General features: G+C 37.7%; 2 protein-coding genes across 3 annotated transcripts in view; one reads left to right on the forward strand and one right to left on the reverse strand.

Moving 5' to 3' along the window:
• ITGB3BP (integrin subunit beta 3 binding protein) overlaps nucleotides 1–12,554 on the reverse strand; it is a 34,978-nt gene extending 22,424 nt beyond the window's left edge. For both annotated transcript variants that reach the window (XM_050901138.1, XM_050901136.1), the window contains exons 1-3: nucleotides 12,543–12,554; nucleotides 8,396–8,438; nucleotides 2,721–2,859 (exon numbers count right to left, since the gene is read on the reverse strand). In XM_050901138.1, coding sequence (XP_050757095.1) covers nucleotides 2,721–2,859; nucleotides 8,396–8,438; nucleotides 12,543–12,547 — 187 coding nt within the window. In that variant the 5' untranslated portion in view covers nucleotides 12,548–12,554. The remainder of the gene's footprint in view (nucleotides 1–2,720; nucleotides 2,860–8,395; nucleotides 8,439–12,542) is intronic.
• Nucleotides 12,555–13,090: 536 nt separating this feature from the next.
• EFCAB7 (EF-hand calcium binding domain 7) overlaps nucleotides 13,091–24,191 on the forward strand; it is a 30,123-nt gene continuing 19,022 nt past the window's right edge. Inside the window, exons 1-5 of the mRNA XM_050901361.1 lie at nucleotides 13,091–13,185; nucleotides 15,506–15,693; nucleotides 19,904–20,115; nucleotides 22,550–22,636; nucleotides 23,474–23,669. Of these exons, the coding sequence (XP_050757318.1) occupies nucleotides 15,507–15,693; nucleotides 19,904–20,115; nucleotides 22,550–22,636; nucleotides 23,474–23,669 (682 nt within the window). The 5' untranslated portion in view covers nucleotides 13,091–13,185; nucleotide 15,506. The remainder of the gene's footprint in view (nucleotides 13,186–15,505; nucleotides 15,694–19,903; nucleotides 20,116–22,549; nucleotides 22,637–23,473; nucleotides 23,670–24,191) is intronic.

The following is a 24,191-nucleotide window of genomic DNA, read 5'->3' on the forward strand; positions in this document are numbered from 1 at the left end:
AGAAAATTCAACACATAACCAGGGATATCTGTGGGAATACTTAAGACAATGCTTTAAGCAACTTCATTGAAGAGGAAAATAATCCCAAAGAGAAACTGTTTATAGTCTTTTAAGAATGCAGGGGTCAATACTTTAAAGGGCTGATTAAATGTCACTGAACATCTCTGGATGTGAAGTAAGTGGGAGTGTGGAGATACCCACCATGCCAAATAATCATCTTTTCAGGAATCAAGAAGAAGCCGTTAGTTTTGAGAGGAGGAATTGTTCACAAGACAGGGTAGGCACCGTGGCAAAGATCCTTACTTTCTGGTTTACTCCCTCCATCTCAAACTGGGAAGTACATAACCAGGCCTTTCATTGCAAATCTCAACATAGTTCTCAAAAGGCCACAAAATTAAGATATGTGCAGTTGATGTGTGTTTAAATTTTGTGGAGGCAAAGATGTTCTAAAATACAGGTCCTTTCAATGTACTAGGTTTGCACAACTAGTTGAGACATGCTATCACGCACTGAAAGAATGGGGAGAAATTAGTATAATTCTTCCTCCAAAGGCTTCTTGGAATGTCAATGGTTGAAACAGTCATTTTTGTACTAGTTCCAGGGGCAAATGCCCAATTCAAAAGCATAGCACTGGGGGAGAGGAACAGCTATTCTGGGGAGAACTGGAATCAGCAGAGAACTTGGTAGGAAAGTTGTGAATATTCCGACTGGCAGTGAGCACTCATGAAAAACTTGACTGTGTTAAAACTGTTTGACAAACAGGTAACGAGGACACAAAGCCAGGTCATAATGAAGACTGGCAGCACAATAAAGAATTAGGATATAGCGGCTTCTGTTTAGTTTCCTAGCATGACTACTAATTAGGGAAAAAAACCAAACCAAAACCTCCGCACACTGGCCTGTAACTATGCATAGCTATACTGCCACCAAAACACCCAATACTTCCATGCTTCCTCAAGTACTCTGCTATTTTTAATAAGGAAAAGGGATGTAATGCTCACAGATTGTAGTATTTTCAGCTTGAAGGCTTCCAGTAATTTTCATTTTTTTGTCAGCCAGCTTTGACAGAATCCCAAAATTTCTTAATCACATTCCTTTAAAAAAAAAAAATTAAATCCCTTTTTTCCTGGACGAAAAATCCACTTTTGCAGATCCATCATGAGAGCATATGGTACAATAGCTACTGCAAAAATCTGCAGACATCTAGATAAATTTCAAACAGTGGTTATTCTATCCTGCTCAGAATATTTCTACTCATCATAATTCATGAATGTTAGTGAGGCCTCAATTACTGCACATAAATTCCAAAATATATGGGGCATAAAAAGCTCTTTAACCCAACAAAAAGGCATAACAAGAACTGATGGCTGAAAATTAAAGCCAGACAAATTCAAAATCAGACAGGAGAATTTTTTTTTTTTTTAATAGTGAAGGTAATTGAACAAGGAACTTGCTAACAAGAGAAGTGATGGATTTTTATTATTATTATTATTTTTTAAATAATTTGAAGTCTTCAAATCAAGACTTAACCATCTTTCTAGGAGTTGTACTGCAAGGAAATAAAAGATCTTGGGCTCTATATGGGAAAGATGACAAGAAAGTCTCTTTATTTTTTTTTTTTAATATAAAAAAGTCACACCTAATGGTTCCTTAACACTTAAAAAGACCACAACCTATATAGCCATAAAAGCAGGTTAGTCCACTGAAAATATACTTCTTGAGCAGTCATAGTTTGCATCAAAAACTGTAACTGTGTAACTAAGTGGACATATATCCTAAAGTGAACTGGAAATAATATAATTATAAAAAGGCATATTTTCTGAGAGCTAATGACATTCAGTGTTATGTTAGATTAATTAAAAATTGCCTTGAAATGCCTTACTATGAAAAACAATAGTAAAAAATTACGTAAAAGAATGCCAAGCAGAAGAGTTAAACTAACTGAACTTCCCTTTAAGCTTTGATTTGATAAAATCTACGTAACTTTCAATATTCAGAGAGAAAGACAAAGCTGAGAAATGCTATATGTATGTATGCATGCATACATGCAAGCATTTACCACTGGAAACCTGGCAGTACATAAACCAGGACTTGCATTGCAAATCTCAACATAGTTCTCAAAAGCCTACAAAATTAAACATGCATCAACTGCACACATCTTTTCTTTCCAGCTCTCCTGACCATGACAGAGTCCAGATCTCAGCTGTGTATGATAAACAATGGACTGCACTGCCTTGCTAGAGTAAAACAGGACTTCCTGCAATAATCTGAAGTAGCACACAGCAACCTCAGAACATCTCCCTGTATAATCCAAAGAACAAAGTCACTGTCAGTAGCATGTACCAGTTCTGCCAATGAAAGCTGGGACTTAGAAAGAAAGCAAAGGACATTGCTAGCATAAACATGCCTAACCAGTGGAATTAATGGAATTACTGACAAAAATGCCAGTGCAGGTTTTTTTTTGCTGAGCCAGAGTCAAACATTTTTAATGTTGATCAACAGAAAGCAAAACTTGTTTCATAAACAAGTTGTTTCATAAACACCTCCAAGATTTATACTGAAAAGATTCAAGCTTTAAAAATCAACATCAGCTTTTCCAAAAGAGATTAAATTCTTTAAGAGGAAAAAGCAATCAAACATACCATATGAGACATAAGTTACTAAATCAAGCCAATAACGAGAAAAATGTTGCAGTAAGAAAGCCAGAATGTTCAACTAACCATTTGATGGGTGATTTCTGAGATTTTGTGCATTATGACTCGTGGGAGACGAAAATGGACTCATTTGGCGTGTTCCTGTTGTCGGTGAGTAAGAGTTTAGATTTTTCTTTTTGGTCTTCAAAGGTGTTTCATCAGATGGCTAAAACGTAGCAAAAGACAAAGAATCTAGATGAATATTGGCTAAAGATAAAGAAGTACCTATGTCCATCTAAATCTACAACAGTTGTAAACTTCCCTTCGGCAAACTAAATACATTCTGGCCTCTACATTTCCTATCAGTAGAGTTACATATTGGACCCCCAACCAGACAAAGCCTCTCTGAACATATACTATCTGGTAATAGATTTTTCTAAGCAATTCCTAACTTTACGTACTCCCCTTTATGGAAAGCCCATGTTATATGTTGTGGTGGGTTGACCTTCGCTGGCTGCCAGCTGCCCACCAAGCCACTCTGTCACTCCCCCTCCTCATTAAGATCAGTTTTACTCAAAAAAATAAAAAGCCTTTCAAACACTAGCCTCCCAGTTTTCATAAACAAAAAGTATGTGGTTTCCAGAAATTTAGGTATTCTGGCATGAACACCTGGGGGTGGTTTTGTTTGTTTGTTTGTTTTTAAAGCAGTCAAAACCTGGTATTATTTTTCCTACAGTATTGAGAATTTAAGACTTATGAACTATAAGCAACTATTTTCAGATTTTAATTCTATCAAAAGATAGTTATTTCTAATGGTTTTCTAAACAAGTGTTAATTAAAAAAACCCAAGTGAGTTCCTTAAATCCAAAATTTTGTCTCTGGCTTAGGATTTCAGTAAGCCTAATGATATAAAAGGAATTATTTAATAAGAATTGTGCAGAGACGTTTTCAGAAGAACTAGTCTGCAATTCTGAAATACTCACTGGGATTATCTGGGACACAGTTCACTCTCTAGATTGGGTACTGAATTGCAGCTCTGAGAAACTGGCATTTCACTGCACTACTAATATGCAGAAGAAAAAAACAAACCAAAATCACACTTTGTTTGCACATAAGGGGCTTCAGCTCTAGTAACAACTTGATTCCAACTCAGAAGTCTAGCAGCTTTAAACAACACCATCAATGACTGTCAGAAAGGAGACATACACAGAAATAGAACACATGCAGCACTTAAAGGAGACTTCATTGGCATCAGCAGCATCTTAATGTATCTTACACTCTTAGAAACCACTGATCAAGTGGCTACAGAATTTTCCAGGTAGCTGAATTTTAAGTATTAACCAATATGCATACTACCAGACCTACAGTACTTCACTGTTACGTAACCACCTGATCCAATAATTAAACAAAAGAGCTGGAAGGTACACCATGTAGCAAGCTGGAAAACACAGCTTCAGAATGACAGCTTTTCCATTCTTGCCTACCTTTCGTTTCAAGGAGATAAAGTCAACAGGCATGTAAACTGCTGCTTCCAAACAAGACTAGCCACCTCTAAAGAGGAGAATGCAAATAGCGCACAACTGATTTCACTGTATTAACATCTGTCATGCAAAGAATAAAGGGACATTTTGGGCAAAACCACTTTTTCCAGTCCCTTTCAAAATTTTCTCAAGGGCTTAACGAAGGGGTGCCTAAATGCAGTGAAACAGATGCTTTTTCCTACGGTTTAGTGATTTTTTTTTTTCCTCTTGGAAACATAGTACATCAAAGTAAATCACAGAAAAACAGAATAATAGATTTCCTCATTTTTTAATTTGTTACAATCCTGGGGCTTTGAGTTTGAGGAGCAAATTCATTTGTCTCTATTTCTGCAACTGCAGCAAGCAAAGGAATGACTCATCCACTTCCCAAACAACCAGCCTTTTCTACCAACTTGAGCCTCATTCCATCTGTAAAACTGAATATCTGTTTGTCTTCATGTCACTCATAACAGTCACTCAATTTCATACAGTATTTCTTCATTGGAAGCTTTATTGTACATGATTATTCTGTAATCTCTTTAAGTTTCATTTATTATTCCATTTATTAATGTTAGAAAAAGTATAATAGGTATGCATATTACACTATTTCAATACCATGAATGAAATACAAGGTGAGGATCTGGGGTTTGTATTCATTAAAGAACGCACAGTACTTAAGCCAAGTTGGCGGGGGGGGGAAATAATTAAAAAAAATCAGACAACTTGATATTTGCACTTTGGTAACTAACATTTCCACTGCAATTTCAAACCAGTAACTCATTTATTCCCTTTTCATACTTAATCACATGTTGTCCTGTTTTGCTGGAATAAGACCCTCATGCTACTCCTTTTTAAACCAGATTAAACATAATAAGGGCATACAAATCTTCAAGTCCAGTAAGGATCCCTCAGCACGGGAATCTCCTGCACGCTCTGGGAAAAGGGTCTACTGGGGACATGGTTGAGAGCAAAGGCAGTCTGAGTCCGGAGCATTGTACAGAATGGAAAGACAACGCTGAGAAGGCCTGAACCTCACAGGTTTAAGGTCTCACAAATATCCCCTGGAAAATTTAACTACAGGAATTTTAGATCTCAAAAGGAGTGTACAGGTGGCAAAAGCAGTATTTTTAAGGCCAATAATCAGGTACACCAGGTAACACATGTGAAAGCCACAAGTCATATCAGGATGTAAGTTGTACCAGATCACAAAGCTACATATACAAAGGTGACTTAAAGCCTCTATAATCCAGCAGGAATCCAGGACCTGGGAAAAGGCTACATTTCATTACTGAGTAAATTAATGATAGAAAACATTAACTTTTATATAATTAATCTTAAATTGTTGAGGTGTTATAAGGAAACTGCTTCTAAAAAGTATGCATTTACAGAGGCCATAAATATAAAACTAGGAATACAAGCTGCACCTAGAAGTATAATGGACAATTATGTAACCCTCAGGAGTTTTCTTCTCAATTCCAGACAGTTAGCAGTTGATTTAAATGTCCTGAAGCACAATACTCCTATTTTTCACACCTACATGGATATGCATACTCTTGTTATCTGTATGAACGAGTGTTTTTATTACAGTTTCTACTACGTTCTTGACTTCTCCAAAATTTCAGCATGAATCCTAGAAGTTAACGTGTCGTATAAAAGATAAGTCTCCATTATTGGCTTTCAGTTTTCCACACTGCAATATTATTAAATTCCTCTTGATTATATAAAAGTATAAAGAATGTTCAATATCCCCTCTAAAAAGAATACAGCATATTCTTACACCCCTTTCCTGCTCTTCACTACCGAACTCCTATTAAAACACCCTGATCTTTTAATCTCCTTCATTTGAAGGCACTTCTTGTGCCACTTGTACCACAGCCTATGTTCATACTCATTTTCTTCCACAGAATGATATAGGTTCAAAGTATAATTTCTGCAATTATACTTTAAAACAGAGTGACAGTACCTTCAATTCTAATTCAGGTGAAGACAAAATACTGATTTATGCAATGGCATTATACTTCCAGTGCCGCTTGCTATTCTATTTCTGATACATCTTACTGCACTTTTACACAAAGCTGCAGTTTTGATGTTTTTCTTCTCCTACTCTGCCTTGAGTGGTTACCCTTAATTTAGAACCTAACAGTGTTAGTATTGGTCATCAGTAATATGACTTACACCGTATTTCAAAAGATTTAATTTGCTGCCCACTTACCTAGCTTTCTTATAGCTCCTGGATATTACTCTGTCTTGTTTTAGTCTTGAATACCCTAAATAATTTCGCATCAGCTCTTTATATGCTTTTTGCAGTCTATCAGTATTTAAACATACCTGATGGAAATCTTCAGTCTGTTGTCACTAATATTGTGCTGCATCCAAGCAGGTTAAAGAACTGTTTCAAATAATCTTTAAATGAAATATTAATTACAGTAAAGTATCAGTGCCACTTTACGCATTTAAATGTCATCAAGTCTCTTTTGGAACAGGGAGAATCTCCAATCTGCTTACACTTTCAGGATATTTTTCCTGCTTGAACAGCAGTCACCTCAGCCATCGTATTTCTGGATATGAACTAAGACTCCTTTGAGCGGCTACCTGGAAAAAGTTACTGGAGTACTTAGAAGGACAGTATTTATTTGGCAGTAAGAACTTCTCTTCCAGGAAGAAGAGTCTTAGTCCAGCTATGCAATTTTTTAATGATACCATACTAACATTACAAAATCTAAAAATACTCATTTCTGATCTAGTTAGTTCAGGCATGCTTTGGGTAGTCTGACCAGTAGGTGGAATGAGGGCCTCCTGAATAACAGGAAAGAAATTGCAGAAACAGCAATGGGTGCGGCAGAGCTAAAACAGATACTTCACACAAACTGTGTGTGTTTATTAATTTACATTCCTTCCTACCTTCTATAACGTTATTTAATTATGATACACTTTAAATCTTTGAAATTTATCTGTTAGAGGCATCGTATGAACTAAAAATCATAGTGTAAACCTACATTACTGAGATTCCAGTAAAAGTTTTTATCATTCAGATGGGCTTTTGTTAAGTTTTTTGCTGCACAAGAACCTGAATGCAGGTAACTATCGAGTAACTCTTTCTTAAAGGAATAGCTTTAAGGCAGAAAAAGAATTCCATGTAATTTCAGCTGGACCACTCATCTACAAAAACGTTACTACAGCCCAAGAAACAGATGCAAAATTACAGTCACAGCTGCATTCTGAGCAGAACAAGTTGGGTAATGGTACACTAAGCTGCTAATTAAATTGCTAATGATTTTTTTTAGTGCCACTGCGGTATTTTGCCACCTTTGTTTAAATTAAAAAAAAAAAGTATCTAGAAAATTTTTAAAATTGCAAATTTCTATCTTGCTAAATACCAGTGAGACCTCCAAATATGTGCTGCATATAAACAAATCTCTTCAAAATGACACAGACGTGGAGATTTATTGGGAGCTCATTTGCTGACCAGCTATTTCTCTCTATACTTTTCCAAAATTTTCCTTCCTTTAACACTGCCATCCTCACAAGCTCCTCTGTATTGATGTCTGCAGCAACACCCACTGTTGGTAGGAGCAGATAATAAAATGACATATGTCATGACATGCTGGTACTGGGAGTATACTATAGCTGCATTTACAAAAAATAATAGCAACAGTACAATTTTATTTTTATTGTGATAACTGTGGTGAAATTTATTGCACTGTTAGTACTTTATTGTTTCATTATGCCAGATTAGCTGAGGGAGGTAATTATATCCTTGACATGAAAATGCCTTTAATGTTTTCATTTCAATTTTGCAGTTTATAATATGCAGATTACAGCATTATCATAATTCCATATTGTTACATGTACAATTACATGGCAGAACATTTGCTTCCAGGATAATGGAGCTAATTTCTAATAAATGATTTCACCAAGGATCTTAACTCATTCAGCTCTTGGGTAAATAGTGATGGCAATTAAAATATGCATATTTCTCCATTATTTTCAAGTGATTCATGCAGATGTACATTACTTAAAGCCAGGCAGTTCTACGACAAATGGAATACAATAAATTTTATATTAATATTTTCAGCAGTAATTTTGTGTCTTGTTTTTTCTATACAACATCCAATCTGTAACAATATAAATGCAACTCTAATGAAATACGTTTATATACACATATATGTGTGCACATAGATATATACACATACATACATATATATACAGCCCAGATGATTCCATACACCAAAAAATACTTACATTATCTTTTTTAACAGCGTCCAACTTTAATGCTCTCTTAACTCTGCAAGAGAAAAATATGGACAAGTTTTATAGTCATCTAGACACAAAGATTTCTGGTAGTAAGGTCTATAATCGGTAATTTTAAAGACATTTTCCTTTCTCGTGTTTCACATTTTTTTATACTACACAAGAAAACTAATGCCATCCAAAGCAAATACATTAACTGATTAAAATACTGTGTACCAAAAATGTTGCTTGTTTAGAAGGATAAAGTGTTTGCATAAGAAAATCCAATTCTCCATTTTATACTAGAGATAAAAATCAAGACACTGAAGTGAAATCGCACTGTATATTTGTCTCTTTCTCAAAGACTATAAACAGTGAAAAAATGCAAAAGCATTATCATTTACATACCTTCTGAGCAAGGGTTGAAATTATTTTGCCACTAGTAGAAATAATGTATTAGGCATTAAAACACAGGTACAGCCAAGGTGAAAAAAGTAGTTCTTCCCATCATTTTAGCTCTTAACATGATTCAGTGCTACCAGACTATGACTTAACTGGGGAACAGATGCTCTATGTCTTTACAGGTCCCCAAACCATAAGAAACTATTTTCTAGTCTTCTTCACTATACTGATTCAGGAACATGCCAAGCTCTCTCTGCAAAATCTGCTCTGCTGAACTGGATGCCCAGCTGTTAATGGCAACGCTAGAAGAGGAAAGCTGAATATTTATAATACTTTATATCGTACAGCTGTCTTCTAAAGAGCAGTCATCAAAATTTTATTGAATGCAGACTAAATGCTCAAAGGAAAGAAAGGTCAACATAAATTAAGACTATTTTTCCCACAGACAACTGAAACTTTTAAGCACATTCCTAAATCTTAACAATAGTTTAAAGCATTATATAAAACAACAAGAAAAAAAAATTAAAATCTTTATAAGAACAGTCCCCAAGAAACATACATATTATATCAAATTAAACAAGATTTAGAAAATACATCATATTTCAAGAACTTAGTTCACGGTTTTCATCTTGGAAAAGAATGTTTTGACTTGTAAGGAATTAAGATGACCTCATTGCAAACATATCCTTTTAAAATTTATGTTACTATTTCCAAACTGTAAATTAAAGTATTGGAAAAATAGAATGAAAACATATCTTTGATATATAAGTCAGGCAACAGTCTTATATGAATACTGTTTTACAACTATCTCTATTACAAAAAGGGGAAGAGAAATATTCTACCTTAAAAAAGCCAAGTAAACAGGTAACATTTAAATTAAAAAAGCGTGTGAACTTCTTGCCAAAGGGCAGTCAAAGCTGTAACAGTTTGATGGAATTCTTTACAATGTATTTCTTTTTTAAATAGAAACCCATATTGCTTAAGGAATGCAGACTCCATTACATCTTCCACCCCAGTGGCAGCAGAGAAACATTATATTTATTAATACATCTACTCTGAAAGGATGCTCTAGGGGCCAATGCATTTGCATGTTATACTAAGGCATGTTATGATGGAAGTTTTTATGATGGACTTCAAAAGAAGCTGGAAGCCAAAGTAAAGCGGAATCTGGACTCAACATAGCTGTAGGACGAAGATAAATGAGAAACTACAGGAAAATCCCACTGAATTATAAACAATTAGAAAATTTCTTAGACAGAAAGTTGTGGACTGGTCAAGACTATGTTCTTTCAAGTCTGTCAAGTACTGTGTACAGCAATAGAGTCGCAGACAGCCCAAATTTCTCTCTGCTGGCCTGCAAAACCCCTGCAAACACCCTGAGCTACGGCAGCAAAGAGGCAGCCTCATTCCACGCAAACACTTCAACGTTGGAAGGAACTGCATGGATACAATTTTGGCTTCAGGAGGTCAGCTTTGCCTCGCTTTTCCCCATCCATCCTACCCAGCAGCCTGGTTTGCTTGTGGGCTTGTTTTTAGTGATTGTCTTTCTGATGCCATAATATGAGAAGGTAAATCTCTGGCAACTGTGATTCACTCAAAATAAGTTAAAATTTGTGCTCTCAGTCTACATGAGGTCCCTGGCTAGGACCACTGAAAAAAAATTCATCTAGACATCTAACATGCAGACCCAGTTGGCCAAAGCGTCTTCTCTCAGATCTTTCAAAAGATGAACATGGAGAAAAACCAATACGTGCATCTAGGTGCAAACGAAATTCCTAAAGTATTTCAGGAAACACCATGGAGGAAGAGCACCAGCTTTAGTTTGGTTTATCTTTTTTATATGGCTGGAAAAGCCTTGCTTTGGCTATAGTGTAGAATCAAATGTCAGAGTGTGAACAAGAAAAGGAGATAGAAAGATGAGGCATATGTGATGGCAGTACACAACAACTTATTTACCTGAGTTTCCTACCCTTGAATTGGTAGCCTGACAAGGCTTAATTTACTTTCTTAACTATGTAGAGTATGATGGCACATGTTTATAGCTAGCTGTACAACCTGCAATGATTATTTTGCCCACAATATTTATCAGGTTAAAGAACTACATATTACTTCTATAGTGTATTGTTCATCTATCATTCCAGGTCATATTGTCAGTTCCTTGCTAATACTGGGAGGCCTTTACTCACTTGAATAGTGCTTTGATGAAACCACTTATCTGCTTAACAGGAACTGCTTAACAGTGAGAGTCTGGGTATGCAATTTAACTTTCAATAAAGAAATGGATTTTTTTATATTGTTTTTAATTCCATATACACTTAACTTTCCTTCACAATTCATTTATGAATGAATGCAATGGTAACAGTCACGTACAGATTTAATGCACAAAAAAGAACATACTGAATCAGGGACTTGATTATATTATTTCATTAAAAATACCCTAGAGAGTATTGTAGTGCATTTTGAGGCCATTTCAGTTAGCTTCCTCTTAAGTTTCTGCTTTTACTGGGAAAAAAAGAAAACACCTCTATGCTATTTACATATTCCTTCATCTTCAAAACCTGCCAGCAAAAATGTCTTATTAATTGGAAAAGCAGAAAGAATACATGATCATTTTCTATATTCAGCTTAAATGGTAGTTAAACTCAGTGTGCAACCAGTGAGAAACACACTTAAACACTGAAAAAAAAATCAAAGCTTGTGTATTGATGTTTCCTTTCTGTTACTACTGTCTGGCATGATTACTTCAACTTCCAGTGGTCAGGAGAAAGACTGGCAGATGTTGGAACCTATGTTAGCTCTAACATAAGTTATCTTTGAAATCGCATAAGGAGCTGTAAACTGGGACGATATCCCAAGCCTATATATAGGCAGCATGAGTCTTATGGCCTCACCTTACTGTGGTTGAAGTTAGCAACATCCTACACATTTTCTTTATTGTTCTTCAGAAGTCCACGATTAGCAAAGATACACAAGAATAGCATCAGACTTACACGACTCTTGCTTGATAAATTGCAAAGAATAGGAGAAATATGAACAAGATTTATTCCCATTGGGGACAATATGAAGAGATAGAGCCTGATGGAAAATGGACATAGTGTGTCTCATGCCCTTAGCACCACAGGCCTGCGATACCTTCCCACAGCAGCCTGCAGCACCAAACCCAGGTGTCAAACCCAGCACAACCCATCCATGACATGACTCCTGTCCCTCTTCCATCCCCTACCACACAGCCTCACAGGCTTTATCCATGGGGTGTGTGGAGATAAACAAACTCCCCCTCGGCTGGGGAAGCCGGGAACAGACATGTAACATACAGAAAGTATTACTCATGCCAGTGGCCATCACCCACCCAAACTCCATCTGGATAAAGGCTCTGCCCCAAGGAGCCACCATCTTAAATGTTTCCCGGTCCCATCCAACAACTGGAAGACAGAGCTAGAAGCAAAACCCGCCCTTCCCCACGCAACGGCGTGCTCCTCCCTTCTCGGGGATAACCCGGGGAGGACATTTCTCCTCAGGGAACAAGCTCGCCGCCGTGTAGGAAGCCCGCAGGCCGCCGGGGAGAAGTGCTCCGCCTCACAGCATCCCACACGGGCCCTCGCCCCATCGGCCGCCCGCCCGCCCCGCTCCAACGGCTCCCGGCGCGCCTTCAGGGGCCGCCCCGCTGCGGAGAAGGCGCGGCGGCCAGCGGGGAAGAAGCGGAGAGCGGCGCCTAGAGCCGAGCTTATCCGCTCCGCTGCCCGTGCCCGATACCTACGACATCGCGGCGCCTGGAGCCGCTTCCCGCCGCTTTTGCAGATCTCCCGCCGCCGCCGTGCACCGGCCAAACGCCGCCGGCTGGAAACGGCGCTGAGAAGGCGGGCCGCGGCCCCGGCAGGGCGGGCTGAGGGCGGCGGAGGCGGTGGACCGGGGGGGGGGTAGCCGGCGGCCGTCAGGCCTGCGGGGCGGGGGCTGGCTCGTCGGGCCCCGCTGCCCCCTCGTTCGGTGCTGTGCAACGGTAGGAGCCGGGCCGGTGTCGGCCTCCCCCTCGGGAAGGTTTGTGCGAGACCAGCTTGGGCGGGAGGTGAGGTGTGGCCTAAGCCCGGTTCCTCAGGGCTGCTGGGGACGCCGGGCAGGGCGGAGGGTCGCCGACGTGCGGGCGGGAGAGTTGATTCCCATCTGACGGGCCGGGGAAGGGGGCTGTAATGTCTTTAGCGTGAGGGTAGGTGGTAAATTTTGGCCGAGAAGACCCTCTGCGCCCACCGGAGAGGGAGGTAATGAGATTCATGTGGTAAAAAAGTTTCCTCATTTCAGGTGAGCGAGGCCTGAGCGCTTGGGCTCGGAAGCTTAAGAAGCAGCAGTGTGAAGCTTCCCTGCTGGTGTGCGTTTGCTGTGGATGGAGGTGAACCTCGGCGGGAAAGGTCAGTATTGCCAAGAAGGGTATGACTTAATTCCTCGTTGGAAGACGGTTTTTATTTCTTAGACTCTCAGTAATTAAAATTGAAAGTAATAGTTAGGCTGTGTCGTCCTCCTACATTCAGCTGAGGCCGGATCGCTCCCCTCTGTCTATTTTGTCTAAAGTGTAATTTGTCCAGTAAAAATTTAACAACCTAAGCCATGGGTCTGCTGGCAGTGCTGTCACTAAGCTATTGTTCACTGGATTTCTGAGCCATGTATTGGCAGCACTTCTTGGCAGAACTGTGGCCCACATAAGAAATATCTCGGTAATGGGAAGTCTAAGGAGTATAAACGAGAGTTCACATTTTATAAACTAGTTACTGGAAAATTAACATTTATTCTTCTTTTCCTCCTTGACTTTAACCCACTTCCATTTTGTGTGTGTAACACTGGTGCTTAATTATAGTGACACCCGTTTGCAGTAACCAGACTGTATCACAGTGTCCCTATGGGGTCCTTCTAATGCCAGTGTAATATTAAAGTGTCAGGCAGGCGGTCTGTGTATTATAAATAGGGTACTTCATCCATGATAAGCGATTATTATCTTTCTTTCCCAAGTGTAAAAGACCTATATAACTCAACAAGGTGCGAGTGATTTAGGCCTCCTGAGTAAAAATCCAATGAGTCCTGAAGGGGACCCTATGATGTCGTTGTCTTGTTGCTGAACTTGAGATATTCAATTTATTATACTGGAATATATTTTCTGAAGTCAACATTGGGTAAAATAATATGAGAGGCTGTTAGACCAACAGTACAACACGATTTAGTGTCCCTCTGTGATGGCCTTCTAAAAACCTTAATCACCCTTGGTAAAAGCAGAAAGCTGCTGTTAAAGTTTACTGGCCATTGGTGAGAAACAGTATTAGTTACTGCTTTGAATCATTTTAATAATTCAGAAAAAATGCATTTCGTATTTTTTCTATTAATTTAAAATTATATGGGTAGTATTCTTGTACTTAAAAGGCCTAAGTTGCACAAAGTTTTATGCACATTCTTAGCTTCAGACTTATTTATTTCTATTAATTATATTTAGATAACTCTTAAAAGTCGAATTGTGTGCTTAACTTCGCATACTTGAAGAATTAAGGGTTACAATTTTGAGCAATTTTACTATTAGCCATATGTTTTATTGAGTTATAACTGTAAAAACAGAAGACAAAAGCCCATTCTGGTATGGGTTGGCACCAGAAAGCATGTAATCAATTTAATAATTATTATATCACTTTTTTAACACTGAATGTTATATGGTGTTTATGACATTATACAGTATCTCTGCTGAAGCTGTGTAAAGCTACCCAGTTTTCCAGCTAAATCAGTCTTGGAAATATGAAAGTCAACTTTTGAGGAAATCCTGACAAATATGCAGTTCAATATAAACATACTCACATGTCTTTCACTGGAGGGCAAAGGGGGCTTTTACTCTGCTGTTAACACCAAGAAATACAATAGACAATCTGACATGACATGAGTCAGTCATCATCATGCAGCCAGAGAGCTCTCTCCAATGAGATAAGCACTGCGTGCGTTCTTGATAATATTTACTTTGTTATTGTTGTTTGGTGAAAAAGTCTTTTAAATAATTCTGTGCCTCTCACACCTGTGGCCATGTTTAAATTGGCATTTTTTTTCCTAAAAACACTCCACCTTTGCTACTGCTGGTGAACTGTAGCAACAATGAGAGTGGCACTGGGAGTAAAACAATGGTAGGTATGGTATGTTCATTAATTTACCACTGTGACAAATCATGCTAGGCATGGACAGTGGTAGTAAAATCATCAGAGCCAACAAGTGCACTTCTGTACAAATTGTCCCATTGTTTCTGTCATTAGGAGAATTTAGATAATGTGGCAAGAGTAGACGTTCTAGTGGAAATGTGTAGTAAGGACAAGTCCTAGTGGTTTATTTCTAAACATGGATAGCAATGGCTTGTATCACAGATAACTTGAAAATTTGTTTTTATGCTTTCAAACAACAGGACTATATAATCATTGTGATATCAAATGTCTGAAATTAAAATAAAATACAATAAAATTAAACTTTTTACTGCCAATAAAGAACAAATTGTGAATAATAAGTAGAGCTCAAGCTGTTTTTGTTTGTGGATCTCATGGTGCTTACCTACAAGCGTAGATAAGTATTCCCATCCTAGATTTAGAGAGTGGAGAACATATGACCTCGATGTTAGGATAATTTGTGCTAGTCTGTGCTTCAGAGGACAAAGCACAGGTATTATTAAATAGGCAAGACAGTAACAAATTCTAACTGTAATTGTATTCTTCACAGAATGGCCAGCAGTCCTGAGAATAACGCATCCCGCTCCATTCAGAAAGTCACATGCTCAGGAAGTTCCCAAGCAAAGAAGTCCCAGCATGCAGAAGAAGCAATCTTTTACATGAACTGCCGAGCAGCTTATCTAACTGTTTTAAAAAGCAGTTTAGAAAAAATTAAATCAAAAGAACAACTCAGTTTAGGTAATGATTAGATATTTTTTCCCCATTACTCTTGTGTGTGATTATTACAGTGGGTCGTTTACAAACAGCAGTCAGTAATTCAGTAGTGAGAGTATCCCAATGCATAAACTCAGTAACTTTTAAGGAGTTTACAGTAGTTTTAGATAGGGTTCAGATTTCAAGTGTTGGTAGCTGTATCTTTGAAGTAATTTTCATCATTTACCTGTTATAAAATATGTCACATACTGATTTTTAAAAGTTTATAGAAACTACCATTCCTCAAAGTTTTTCGTTTTCCGCGAATCCTTAATCTTTGATGCTAGGTGTTGGATGGCTCGTGGAAGTGGGCATAGTATACAGAGCTTTTCATCTGTAAATCACCAGTATGAATGGGCAAAAGCCGACACTAGCTGACGGCTTGCAGGGGACCTAAGTGAGTTGTTTAACAACAGCAAATTTGATGGTAGCATTATTGCTTTCTTGAGGTGGGCCGAGGTACTGCTTTTTGATTGTGACATTTCTGCAATAAATTTTTCCCTATCCCTGACAAATGATGAAGTGAGTTGGTCTTAGTTCAGTTTATAGCGGGCAATTGCCCTGGCACAGAAAATCGCCGTGATAACTGGCGTTAATTGGCACAGAGGTTTACAGACTCATAGGAGAGATTGTTACTGGAGGCACGGATATGGTAATTTACGCCTAAAGATAGTCTCACAGATCAGTTCTAAGCCACTTTGAGTGATATGTGAAAATACTGCATTTCCTCTACCAACTTTATGTGATCAAATGGACTGTTTCAGACACTGGTGTTTCATAAGAATCCTTACTCTTATTTTATTTAAACTCCTACTGAATTACTATGTTCCCATAGACTAAAATAAAAAGTTTTCATTTTTTCATCCTTATTATATTGTGTATAAGTGGTATTGCTGTCAGCAGTACAACAGGAAAAAGAAATCTCTGAATGCTTCAGCTGTACTAAATAAAGGTGTTAGTAGATACTGAAAGCTGTGGAGCTTAACAACATTTGTTTTGAAAACCTATGAAATTTCGAAGTTACTTGCATGGAATTATTAGGAAAGTTACAAAAGTTTACCTGAAAGATGGTAGTTAGGGCTGTGTATTGGAAATAGATTGCTTTATAATATAAGTTAGTGACTGAGTAAGATAAGGAGTAAGATAAGACTGAGTAATAACCTGTTTCAGTTGTGAAATAGGTTTCACTATCCCAGATAAAATTTCTCAAGGAAATGTAATACCAACTTTGCTATCTCTTGGAGTTGTAGGATTGTGTACTATGTCTTACCATGTTTGCGGTTTGGTGTTGGTTTTGTTTTGTTTTTGTTTTTTTTTCCTTTCTTAGAGCATTTTTGTCCTTTCATGAAAAAGTTTATTTGTGGTTGTATATAATAGCATTGGATTGTGTTAGGAAACTCATGAAAGTGTCTTTCAGTCCTATTTTCTACCTGGAGTTCCATGATGTGAAAATCTTAGCTTGCTCTATTGGAAAAAATGTTTCTAGCTCACATGGTTGACAAAGAAAGCATGAGAACATAAACCTTCCATTAGATAAAGAGAACTGAAATGTATCATTAAAAACCTAATGATTTTTATTTTGCGGGTTTTGTGGTACAGCTCAGAATGCACTTGGGATTGGTGGTAGTACAGGTTGCTTTCTCAAGTCCTCCTCATAGATTATGATGCCAGTAAAAGGTATGTGTGTTATGGCATTGCAGTTGTTTGTAATAAAAAAACCAAGCAACAGCTAAAGGCAAAAACATGCTAAGCTATCAAATAATTTAGTTATAATTCTAGTGACAGTATTTTTTTTTGCATACGTGAGGAAATATTTCTCACTAATGGCTGCATTGCCCGTGCCTAAAATACGTGAGGTCTCCACGTGGAAACCACCACTATAAAAGCTGAGCGTACTTCTCTGTTGCACTGATTGTTTGTAGCTTCTTTCCCTATACCAGTACATGAAATTCTACCCATTAGCAAGCACATTCTTGCAGCATGTGACTTAGTGTTATCCAGGCTTTCTCAGCTGTAATAAAAGTGCCTTAATAACATCCTAATGATAGTTTTGGATAATCTGGATTTTAAGATAGGAGTGGTGTGAACAAATGTCATCTCTTTTATATATGCTTTGGCTTTCATCTCTATCCATATGCCACTTTGCTACATAGCAAGTGTTTGGGCATTTTGGTTTCAAGGTCAACTCAGAAAGGGCAATTAGTTGCTCAGGCTCCCAGTCTTTTCAGAGATATTTAAGAACTTCTTTTAAAATTTGTAAGCATTGAGAGTTACTATAGACTTACATTGCATTTTAAGTAAATTCTGGCATTTATCAAATGAGTGGTGCCAGTGTTTAAGGGTCTGGTGCTACATGATGTTTGGCTAATATTCTAAACTGTAAAATATTCACTTAGAGATTGGCCCTATGAAATTTTATTTGTAGGAGTTTTACTTATTCACGGATAGTAGCTTCATTTCCGGTGTTGTAATATTACTTAAGGTATTTAGCAGAATCAGTCTGTAAAGAACTATAAATAAAAGGTGCAGTCTAATTGAACTTTCAAAAATACAAACTTGGGAGGCATGTAGGGTATGGCAAGTGCTGATCTCCTTGGATGTATAAAAAGACAGAATTGTTGTATATTTGAAGCATACTCTGTTAAATGTAAGTGAATACTGTGCTATATTGACATTCCAGGGAACTCGGCTATCCACGTAAACAAACACAGAGTAACTGCCCTTCCTTGGCTGACCTTGACATTGAAATCCTTAAACAATTGCTACGTGCCTAAGTGTTGCATGGATAAAGATGTAAGCTTTGCTGTATCCTCCTGACTCCGCTTGTAGAGGTGACAGGGCAGAAATCTTTATTTAGTCCTTGGCATTCAATCAGAGATCAGCAACAAAGGTGTCTGGTTTTATTTGTTTGTTTTTATGGTGACACAGTTGCCTACTGAGAATTGTAACGATGCCACCAACTCATTTCACAGATGCTACTGAACTGCTCTTAGCCGGTATAAACTTGGTCATTGGTCAGCTGGCTAAAAATCAAACTGCCAGCCTAGGTAGAGATGAAGGATCTCTTGTGTTTCCCTAAAAAACTTGATCATATGGTAAGATACAAAAGCATCCTTCCAGTTTCAGATAGACTGTGCACTTGAATTTAATTTCAGTTTAACATAATACCTTCGTCACACTGGAAACTGATGAAAGGGTGTTTTCAGTAAAGACTTTTAAGAGGCTAACTAGATCCAGCAAATTCATTTTGAAGAATGCCAGGTGTAGGACTAGTGGGACTGGTTGCATGTATGGTATTGGCTGTTGGCCTTAACAATGTATGTCTGTTGGTATCATGTGTCCTTTACATTTGAAATTCATGTTGCATAATTTGAATTGATAAGTTCAAATGTATAGATGTGACATAAAATATTGTTTAAGATAAAATCTACATGAGATCTCAGTTCTTGGCGAAGTAAGTGGGCAGACTTATGTGGATCTCAGTAGAAACTGTATCTAATAATGTGCAAGCTTACAAATAATAGGTTCTTGATATTAAGGCAGGGGATATAGACACTGGGCTGAATTTTACACTTGTCACTTGAGGAGACTGTCTTTGAATTCATGGATATTTTGCTTAATTAATGGTTTGAACCCATTAACTTTCTTTAAGGAAGACATCCCGTTGAGTTTAGTAGAACAGTGCACATGAGTAAGTGGAAGCTGCAGATCAGAGCCTGTAAGCAAAATAATTCCTGTGATATTGTTGTGTTATAAAAAGGCACAGCCTGCTCTCTGGTTTCTTCCTTTTTCTGTAGAAGAAAGTGGGTGTGATTCTCAGCAGTGCGGCATATGCCATCTCTGTGCTGGATGATAGTTCGCGAGGGATGATGTAGGATGCCAGGCACTGCCTGTTTGATGACTCCTTTCAAAAAAATATGCGAGTGAGCTCATCTGCCCCTCAGGCTGCTTGAACCTCTCTGGTACAAACCACAGAATTCAAGGCCAGGGAAGGTCACAGTCAGTCTGTATCAGTAGAGTACAGGATTGAGACTATAAGCAAAACTGTCCTTCAGGCCCGCTTTTCCTTTGGATTGATTGGGTTTTAAAAAAAAAAAAAAAAAGTCTGAACATGGAAAGTGATTAAAGGATGCTTTGAGAAAATTCCTTTACTGACAGCTGGAATATATAGTTAATATTGTGTTTTATTGTTCAGTACTTCAACAGGCTGGAAGAAATCCATCCCAGAAGACAGTTAATAAATACTGGACTTCACAAATGACTACACTGAATTTTGATGATTTTTGTACTATTTTAAAAAAAGAAAAACCAGCTACAAAAACTGAACTGCTTGAAGCATTTGGAAGAATAGACACAGATAACACTGGATATATTTTACATGATGAACTTTATAGAATTCTTACAACAGTAAGTATCAGTAGAAACTTAATTATCCATCTTTAACCGTTAGTAGAGATTTTGGAAATTAGATGATAAAACTATTCTGAATGTGTAAACACATATTCCTGATCAAAAGAGTCAATAACTGATTCATGGTTTTTTTGCAATTTTATGTCTAATATTCTGTGGTTATCTGATCTTTCTTCCATTTTTTCCCCTTACAGTCTTGCAGTTGATAACCTGTCTGTCCCTTTCAGCAATTGTGCCTTGAAGGTGGAAGCTAGCAGAAAAAATATTTTGCGTACTTTCACAGAATGCTTTGTTGAAACCCTATCTGTACTGCAGTGGAGCAACAGAAAGGGAAGCCATGTCTCTCCCTTGGTTCAGTTAGTGCAAATCCCTCTCTTCTCTACAGAGCCTCTCTGCAGCCCTTTGGGGTTATGAACTTTTACCAAGAGAATTAATGACATACCTTTGCTGTTCGCCCCTCACAAGTTGTTGTCTATGTATGTTCAGATACAAAGTTAAAAAATAATATTTTTATGTTATACGTAAAATACTAAGGTCAGTACTTTAGTTTTATCACAGCTATGATGTTCTGTCATGCCAGTGACTTCACTGGATCTTATAGTTAGTTCATCGGGGTCTTAAACTGTGCTGGGTAAGTCAGTACTTTTGTTAGAGATTATGCGTTATCAGCCCAAAGCATGCAAATGTCATAAGACTTACCTGTACGTGTCATTAATATGGCTTAAAATAATGACATGTAAAAATATCTGGAACTTCTTATTTAGCTGCTGAACTGCCACTGTATTTTTAGGTTTCATTGTATAATATGAAAGGATAGAAAAGAATTTTTTTAAAATAGCAGCTGAGATTTTTATGATGATATGAGATTGTAGGAGATAGAACTTTAAAGAAAACATTAGCAAGAGTATGTTAGAATGACGAGTGTTGACAAGATTAAAATCCAGGTCCTCTGAGGATCTGCAAAGCAAGCAAACAAAACCCCTGAAACAGAACAGTCTTCCAAGCTGGTGCAGAGCTGATGCTCTGACTTTAAACTACATAGATGTATATCACGGGTGATTACTATGATTTTCTTTCTCTGTTCTGTCAGGCTTTTTGCTCTGTGTAGCCAAAAAAACCCCCTTCTTCGTAAAAGCCAATCATCTTGCACAGCATAAACACTAGGGAGCAGTAACAATTAAAAATGGACTACTAGTAGAAGTCTAGTAGACTGCTCAAAAGAAAGAATAAAACAATTATAAGGAAATGTAGAGGAGTGCAAACTGGGACAGAAGGAACAAACAATTTACATACTATATGTGTTGTGGTTGACCCAATAAAACAGAATTATTTGTTTACTTCAAACGTTGTGGCAGAACCTTCAATCCTCATTCTGCATGAACAAAAAGATATAGTTGCAACGGTAAGGAAATATTTTTATATAACGAAAGATAGAAGTAACAGATGTTGAGTGCTACTGTAGTTATGCCATGAAGAGCTATAAACTCTGCATTGTTACATAAAGTCAGGGCATTGCTTTATATAGACCCAGACTGAAGAACTTACTAGCTGTGCCTGCAGTAGCAACTGGTGCTGTTCAAAGAGGGGAGGATCAGGATTTGATTTGTTGCAATCCGCTATGGCTCTGGGACCATATGTCCATGTCCATGTTTACCAACAATGAAGTTGGCATTAGTTTTCAGTCCCAAGTTTACACCATGCAGCTATAGCTGAAAAGTGATGTGAAGTGGATTTCTGTACAGCAATCACACATTGCTGTGTCATTGCTAACAGCCCTGTGCATCTGTGTAGAGGAAATTGCTGGAGGACCTTGTGGAAGGCATGCTTTCTTCCTGAGAGATGTGCCTTGTGTCCACATTGCAAGTTGGGCACTCGAGATGGTGTTCTGACATGCAATTCAGACTTGGTTCCAAAAGGAGAGGAATTGCTTTGGCTTCACACTGGTGATTGCAAATAGAGATGGGTGCAAGGCAAATTCACGCCTGGAATAACCCTTCTAGTGAAGTAAATTGCAGATGTAGACTGGTATGATAGGATAGCTCAACTAAATAAATGAAACTAACCATTATGAAGTTAGGTCTTGGTTGTTAGCATGCTACAATATAAGTAAGAATGACTGAGAGCTGGGATTCCCTAGTTTATGGAAGATTTTCTGAAACTGATGTGTCATTCATGGTAGGTTTCTGGAAGACACCACAAAATTGCATAAACTGATGCAATTAATCTGTTCAGTATTTAGCAGGATTGTAGGGACATAATTTTTTATGATGTTGACCTCTATTTTGATTCAAATCAAAATCCATTTTAATGTATTGCAAGGTAAGATTCCCTGAAAGGATATTAAAAGAATCTTTGTGTTTTTATTAAATGTGCACTGTAGGTGAACAGCATTCTTGATTAGGAACCCAAACTGAGTTGTTTTTTATTGCAGAGAGGTGAAAAAATGACTCGGGATGAAGTGAGTGCCATTACTAAACAAGCTGATTTTAACTGCGGTGGCAAACTTGACTACAACAAGGTATGGCAAACAGAGTGATATTATTTGTTCTTGTGTTATTGACTTGATGTTATTGACAGTAGTAGCATTATCAAATGCAATGTGTCCTCCACGTGTTGGTCCATTGATGACCTTACCCCAGGCCCCCCCCTCCAACTCCCTATGTACTGGAACATGGGCTGGTATATATTTCTGTTTCACTCACTTTTTCTGGCTATTATCCTTGAAAAGGTCACTTGCTGCAAGTGAACTTAATGTATTAGGCAGAGCCTAATAGTAAGCACGAAACCTAACAGCATGTGTGAAGGTAAGAGTTAAAGGAATGGCAGGTAAAGATGACAATTGACAGCCAACTTAGCTAATCAGTGAGAGGTGCTATGTCTGTGACATTTCATAATTTCTTGTGTATGGCACATTATCGTATATGTTGAACCTCTGATTTTCAAGATGCAACACTTTATCGGTTTTTCTGACGTCATCTCTAAGTTTTGAACTGAATAAACAGCCCAAAAGATCTGTACATAAATATAGTTTCATAGAAGAAAAACAACCCCCTATTAAAAATCCCATGTTAAAAAAAAATCGGACTTCAAATATCTAGAAAGAAATATAAATCACCTCTTGGGTTGAAAGTCGCACTTAATTTTCATTCAATATTTGGACCTCCTTGTTGAATCATGGCTCCATTTTACTGTGTCACTTGAGTGGTCGCACTGATTCATGAAAATGAAAATATTGTGCTGTAAGAGAAAATGCATTACATGTATTGACCTGTCCTTTCTTACTAATGTTACATTTTAATCCTTAAAACTGTGAGAGAGAATGTTTCACTTAACAGATTACTTTTCTTTATCTAAGTTTTGCGACTTATACATGACAACCAGTGAGCAGTGCTGCAAGACTGCACGAGAGAAACTGGAAGTTGATAGTCGATTGAGGCAACAGCAGTTTGGAAGTCAAGCTGAAACTTCCTCTGAAGGGATCACACTGCCAGTGTCAAAACCATCACCAAGAATCTCGAGGAAAACTGATCACAAACTAGCACCAACGAAAGGTATTTATATTTCATACTGGAAGTTTTCATTCTGCTGGAGATCATGCTCTGGGTCAATGAACAGTTGAGTATTTGTTTAATTTTTCTCAGATTAGTATGTTATTGACCAATACTCATTTCTACTGTAGCAATTGCATAAATGTCTCAGTAGAATATCTGACCTCCATGTTCAAATGGACTTTGGCTGCATCTATGATCTGAAGCTCTCAAATTCTTAAGGGTGAATTTCGTTGACTCTCATGTGACACAGTCCAGAGGGAAGAGAGAAAATGAATGCTCGGATGTTGCAACATAAGCAAGTTATTTCCTTTCCTGATCAGAGATGAAACCTTAAACATTTATCAATAAGCAGTCTGTTTGTTTCAATTATCGAGGCTGCTTTTCAAGCACAATCAATATCAGAGTTTAATGTTCTTCCTGAAGTTACAAAGATACTTAAACCTCCTCAAACTGGAGAAAGACCACAGGCTAACAGACTGCAAAGGTACCATGTATGAAATATTTGCATGTAGTGTGCGCTGT

Source organism: Gymnogyps californianus, chromosome 8 (assembly GCF_018139145.2).
Source record: "Gymnogyps californianus isolate 813 chromosome 8, ASM1813914v2, whole genome shotgun sequence".
NCBI lineage: Eukaryota > Metazoa > Chordata > Aves > Accipitriformes > Cathartidae > Gymnogyps > Gymnogyps californianus.